This window comes from Mustela nigripes, chromosome 9, assembly GCF_022355385.1.
Source record: "Mustela nigripes isolate SB6536 chromosome 9, MUSNIG.SB6536, whole genome shotgun sequence".
Lineage (NCBI taxonomy): Eukaryota > Metazoa > Chordata > Mammalia > Carnivora > Mustelidae > Mustela > Mustela nigripes.
Window position 1 is genome coordinate 46,627,867 of NC_081565.1, and position 6,893 is coordinate 46,634,759.

A 6,893-nucleotide genomic window follows, 5' to 3' on the forward strand; every position below is an offset into this window, starting at 1 on the left:
CAATTAGTGATAGTGGCCAGGAGATGGTGCCGTCTCATTTCCTAAAAAACACTTCATAGGCTTTGTGTAATTTACAAAGTTCACTTTAAAAAGAAATGTTTTATTAATGGAATTTGTTATCAAAGTTGGTAGATATGTATGAAAAATAAGACATTCAGGAAAAAATAAGGAATTTAAATTTCACAAAAGTTTTACTTATTACTAATTACTTATATGTGAATAAAATGCTTTAAAATACTTGGAATAGTTTTTTTCTCTCCTGTGTACAAAGAACAGAAGGAAAGAAAAAGTTCAAAGTAATAGTCATTTGGAATTACCTCAACTTTTCAATTCTTCCTTTTAGCTCATTTTATATCCTGGGTTGCTTTACACTTAAAAATGTATTTTAAAACTATAAGCTCCATTTTTCAACAAAATATAAACAAGTATAGTTATAAAATAGGAATTCTACAAATGATATTTTAGGGAGAAAATTCATAAAAGTAAAAATATTTCCTGAAATGACTTTACTCAAGGCACATATAATGTTTAAATGCTTCTTTCACTTAGTAAATGCTAAAGAATCTTGCAATCTCAAATCTATCATATTGGTTGTAAAAAAAAAAAAAAAACAGCATTTCTAAGGTCTAGTACACCATTCACATTAAATAGCGTACACATTAATAGGTGTGGGCGTGTGGGCTGAATTGCATGCTTCTAGAAATACTCCAAAAAGGGAGAATAGGAGGAAATACTACAGATTGTCCTGATTTGGCCTGGAATACAATCTGCCACCAGTTACTGAGTCTTTACTGGGAATGTAGGAAGACTCCCTAATCATTCCTGAAAACGCATAATCCAAAGCTGGTCGAAAAGGCAACGCTGGTACCAACCCCGGAGTTAGGTAAGGAGACATAAAACCAGAGAGCCCTCTTCCTGGAGAGGAATATGCCAGCCGTAAAGGATTGATACCTAGTCTAGGACTTAAGCTGTAGAGACCTGAATCACCTCCATAAGAAGCAGAAACAGTCTGAAGAGGAGAGAAAGCTGATTTATTCCCTAGAGTTCCAAAACCAATTCCACCTAAACTAAAATTTGACGCTCTCTGAAAAGCTGTATTTTCCAGTTCTCCTGAGCTTGCTAGGTCCCTGGTGTCTGGTTGGTGTTCCTTCCCATTTAGGACCTGTTCAATGGCTTGAACCACATCCCCTTTGCAGAAGCGCAGAATGCCTTCTAGCCGGCTACGCCTATAACTTGGAAAAATCCTGGTAAGGATATCAAGAGGGTCTCTTGGTCTTGAGGACAGTGTGGGAAGGCTGGCTCTGGCAGCAATGAAGTCTTTGGCCCACTCACTTTCATTTCCTGATTCCAGATCAGATGATGACAGGGATCTGGGACTCTCTTCCCCTCCTGATAGCTCCCCAAGGTGAAGAGGCTGAATACTATCTTCCTTGTTTGAGCTTTCTGAAATAGATGGCCTGATGTTTTGTTTTCCAATGACACCATTAGACTTAGGAGATGATCCCAAAGTACACTGATGGGATTTAGAGACTGGCTCTTCTTGTCCACTCTGGCATGAGTCACATTTACTCTCTTTTAGTTCTGGGGGATAGAAAAGAAAAAAGAAATCAAATAGAGGAAAACTTTCCAAAACACAGAGTGTACTGCCTACTTGAAAATAATGCTGGATAAAGTAATTCATTTACTAAATATATTAGTAATATTCATTTGCTGCAAGAAACTTTAATGAATAAGAATTTTAAAAGGTCATTCAGAAGTAAAGATACTGGAATAGTGGGGAAATGCTATTTATTAGGTTATTCCAAGATCATAAAATTATATAATACACAAATGCTCTAGTTAATTTAGAAATTAGAAGATAAAAGTCTATTATTACCCCAACTATTAAAGTGAAACCAGTATCTCACATTATTTGCCCCATTTGGTGATTTGAGATTTTCTAAATTTTATCCAAATTTCATTGTTATCTCAGGGAGCTTTTTTTCCCCCCCAAAATGACACTATGCAAAACAAACAAACAAACAAAAACAACCTAAGTAAAATGACTGTTTAGATAAGAAGTCAAAGGAAGGAACAATCTCAGTATGAAAATAAACATTCTATTTAATAAATAATATTATATTTCAATGTTCTTTTTTTTTTTTTAATGCTCACATGTCAGGTTCCAACTAAGTTACCTGAATAATATAAAAAACAAAAAAAAATTCTTGATTTCACTTCAAATCTAAACCAATAACGACCACTACTGTACCAATCTCATATCATACCAGAGCTCATATATATATTGTTTTATGTTAGAGATAATAAAGACTTGGCATTTTTTAATAATTCCCTATGAAATGTGGACTTTCTTTTTCAATCCCTAGGAAGTATCCAAAAAAAAAAAAAAAACTTTACAGTCAAGTTGTTTCTAAAAGAAAATCATAAACTGCACTATTACACCTTTGCAATCTGTACATATCTTTAAAGCATCTTGTAAAAACAATGTATTGGTTATTTACTTCAAATCACAACTCCCTTCCAATACTAGGGGAAGTTTTTGAAAAATATTTTTACACAAAAATCTGATTTTATACCTCAACATGTTGAGCATATTAATATTAATAAAACACTAGCATTTAAAATGCCTTTTGTAGTTTATGCAAGGAAAATAATAATGTATACATTCACTAAATAACTTTTATTTTGGTTTACATTTCCTCTTATTCTATACGCCTATTCTACCTCTAGTTCCATTTAAAAAAAGTAAACTGTCAAGTAGGATACTCAGAGTATTTCTGTCAAGCTTTCTTTTTCTACAAATGTTATGAAGCCAACCAAAAAAATACTGCATAAAGCAGTGATTTGCATACATGATTTGGTTTCTCAAGAAGCACTCCTAAATTCTAAAGAAGTATCTATTCTATATATCTTTAATTTTAAAATTAAAGTGTGTACAATTTAACACTTTGAGGGTTAAAAATTATGTCATTGTATCAAAGAGATGACAAAAGAAAAGATGTTGCTCCTGTAAGACTGCAAAGACTCTCTTGTATTTTCAACTTTAAAAGAAACAATGAAACTTTTCTAATGAAGTCTACCAAGTGGGGAGAGATTGGCTTTGGTCCATCATTACATTTTATTTCTAACTATGATCCACAAAATCTACTCCCCCCCAACCAAACATGTAAGTTATCAAAACTTCATGTCTACAGCAATTAATGCACAAAACAATTTTTACTATCATACTGTTCTCACAGAGTACAATGTGATGCAATGAAGTACTGATTGCATAAGACTACAAAATAAGGTATCTTTAAGATACTGTGATATCATTTACATCATGTCTGTTTTCTAAACTCCTATATCTGGTTCTATTTCTTTATTTTTATCATCATATATTTTGTCTTGTGTTGGATACATATAGTCTTCCTTCTTCTGTCTATAAATTTTAAGTTTTTTCTGTATGCAGAAAAATCATATTCACCTCTGAATCATGGCTAGTCTTTGTCTAATGAGTGAGTAAATTAAACAGACTACTGCAGTTCACAGATATTGGGTAAGAGGATGCAGTAAGGTCAGAAAAGCTACAGACGTGGCTTTTCAAAAAAGTAGGTCAACTGAGGCAAAGAATAAAATAAAATATCTGACCCTATAAAACGAACACTTTGGGTACCCCCAAAAAACATATAAATTAATGTCTAACAGAAAGTTATCAGCAAGATTTCACTGACAATTTAGTTTACAGAATTTTTCTTTTTTATAGCAGTTATCATTTGCTTAATGACTTTGTCCTTCGGAATGCTTTGATTTTTCATGAGACATGTTTAATCTGTTTTGCAGATTAATCTGTTTTAATCTGCACTGAAAGGAACTAGAACGGGCAAAACAATGGCATAGATGAACACAAAATCATATATGCTTTATTTAAATACAGAGAGAGTCTTTTTCAAAAGTACATCCTGTGATCCAAAAAGATCTGCAATTTTCAGAATTTGGGGAAATTTTCTAATAACTTACTTTCCATTACCACAGAATTTCATATGATACAACCTGTCTTGAATTTATACAAAAATGCTGAAGTGACATTTACACTCCTAGTGTTACCTGTTGAGGGCTGAGAAATTCAATAAAATACAGTGAGATTTGCATCAGCAGGAAAAGTTAATTTGAGATAAAGCTAATAAAGAATGCTTATATCTTTTTTACATAACAAAAGGGATGAGGTGTTTTGCCGTCAAAAAATAAGAGGAAAAAAATTAAAACTCCTTGGGTAAGAAATCCCTAATACTGGACTTTGAAATTCTTCTTCCTATTGTTTTTACCAATCTGGAAAGCATAAATTTCTTTTCTAGGGAAAAGAGCTGAAACTTCAAATTTAGAGCTTTCTACACTTTTGGAGGCTAACAAACAGTCATGGGGTGGTGCTTAAAATTTTTAAGGGAAGAAAAGGAGATGAAAAAAGGTTTGGTAGCTGCCAGCAAAGGTTTGCCCAAAAGATAAGGAACTGTAGTCTCAACCTTCAGTGACTTTCCCAGCAAGACTGGAAGTTTAACTCTGGGTTTATAGCTGAAAAGAGTATAGGGCAAGTCCAAAATCCAGCTTCTCTATAACGCCTGCTTGAAGTTCTAACTCACCCAAAGTAATATCAACTTGTGTGCAAATTCTATTCCTAGCCTGAGTTGCTCATCTGATTACTCCCTCTTCACTTTTACATTATCTTATCCTACCACCTAATGGTACAGAAAACCCCTCCGAGGTGATGTGTCTCTAACATCCTTATTAACATTCCTATTACAGAGCAGTTTCCCAGAATTTAAATGAGTGCTTCTTTTAAACAACTTTTCTTGCCCACTACCAAGGCACGGCTACTTGTTTCCAAGAGTCTCTTTCCCAAACAACCATTTTCCTTTGCAAAAGTGTAAATGAAAGACCAACTTACCTTGCTTTAGCTCCGCGTTATCTGGATGGACTACTTGGAAAGCAGGCGTCGCCAGACTAGCCTGCCTCAAGGCACTCAGTTCCATTGCGGTCACTGCCGCTGGGCCGCTGGAGGCCTGGGAATTCTCCATTCTCTTGCTGTTGCTTCCGGATGTCCGACCCCCCGGCCCGCAGGGACCAGGGTACAGGAGCCTCTGCAGCCCCCGGGCCTCACTCTCTTCCTGGGCCTGTTGCCGGCGCAGCGCCACCTGGGCAGCCATGACGCGCTGGCGCTCGGCGATCAGGGTGCACTTGGCACACGCGCAGTCCCGCCAGCGGCAGAAGCGTTTGTGGCCCTTGAGTGCCGACACGACGCCATGGTTGCGACAACGGGCGCATTTGGGTGTCCGCGGGTAGCCGCAGCTCACCGCACCCACACCCCTCTCCAGTCCCGGAGCCGACCGACAGCCTCCGCTTCCCGTGGCGGCTGCGGCTGCCCGCAGAAAGAGGCTGGGTGGCCGCAGGAAAGTTGGAGGAACTGGTATCCCCGAGGGTACTGGCAACGCCGAAGACGGGGTTGGAGGGGCAGCCGTCACCAGCCCCGGGGCCAAGTGGGGTCGGCCGCTGCCGCTGCGGTCTCTGCTGCCACACTGTGACTGCTCCATTTCCAAGTCTGGTGAGCAAAGTGCTCTGTCCACAGCCAACCCTGCCGGGAGCGGGGGCCGCAAGGACTGGCCGCGGTCCCGCTGCCTCCAACCCACCAGCCGACAAAGTTTGAGAGAATTCCCGCCGGGCGCTGGAGACTCTAAGAGGCGCAGATGCCCGGTGAGCCTCAAGAGTCCCGGGGCGCTAAGTTAATGCCCCTATGCTCAGCGCGCTCAGCCCTCTGAGCGGGTGAACGCACGGCTGCAGAAGCTACCCCGCCCACCCCGGCAGAGCGCAGAAGCCCTGGGAGGGCGGGCCGGGTGGGGAGTGGGACCGCCTGGGAGGAGGGACGGTGGGGGACACAAGACACCGTCTTGATGGGCTGTTAAGGTCCATTCTCCAAAAAAGCCTTTTTCTCCCACTTGCCTCCCCATGAATTCCTCAACGTCTATTTTTGTGAAATAATCATGCCTTCTACCATGCCTCTTACCACCCTTCTTAAAGTAAGAAGATCGTAAGTTCTTTTCTCAGTCCCACACTTCTCTCCTAAGCAAGTTTGAAAATTTGGATGTGGACTTGTTTTTCCTTTTCCCGGGTGAGGTTTAAGGATGGTAGCATGTCCAATGTTAATGAGAAAGCACAGCCCGACAGATGGCAAATAATATGCACCTGAAAGATGCTTTATTTAAAATGGGTCCTAGGACTGCATCAAAACAATGGATAAATAATGAAGTGAATTCGTTCACATTCGGATTCTTCTCGTTCATTCTGTTTATTCACAAATGAGAATTTGAATGGCACGCATTATTATATTTTGAAATGTGACCACTTAAATGTCTTTATGCGTTTCTTATGTGGAACTCTTTATAAGCAACAACTGTGTTAAAGCTGTTTCAAAAATACTTCACATTTCTATTGTAAAATACTGGGAAAGGTTATTTAGACCATTCTTTAAATACACTATCATAATATGCACTCTTAACATATGCATTTAATGTCCTTAATTGTAAGAAAAGATCATACTGCTTTTAAACCAAGAGCATTTGCAGCAGAAAATTCAGGAGTGTTTGTTCTTAATAGAAAGGAGAGTCAGGACTCTGTCAGTTCTTCAAAATAATATTCAACTACCTTAACAGGCAATTCAGATTCTAACCCTAAAATGGCAAGTTAACAATGACAATTTTACCATCACAACCACAGACATCCAAGGCAGACACTGCCCATCAGACTGAGCTTTCTCCTGCCTGCCCACTTCACACCATCACCATCATCATCCTCCCATATCAACATCCTAACATCCTATCGTAGAGGTTTTGCACCTCTGCCTAAGCACTGGAACTGCCTAGGGA

General features: G+C 39.0%; 1 protein-coding gene across 1 annotated transcript; it reads right to left on the reverse strand.

Annotated features, from left to right (window-relative positions):
- Positions 1-541: 541 nt before the first annotated feature.
- DMRTA1 (DMRT like family A1) lies at positions 542-5,805 on the reverse strand. The gene is made up of 2 exons (XM_059412281.1): positions 4,922-5,805; positions 542-1,581 (listed from the first exon to the last, which is right to left on the reverse strand). The coding sequence occupies exons 1-2, from the start codon at positions 5,562-5,564 to the stop codon at positions 734-736; spliced, it is 1,491 nt and encodes a 496-aa protein (XP_059268264.1). The 5' UTR covers positions 5,565-5,805; the 3' UTR covers positions 542-733.
- Positions 5,806-6,893: the final 1,088 nt, after the last annotated feature.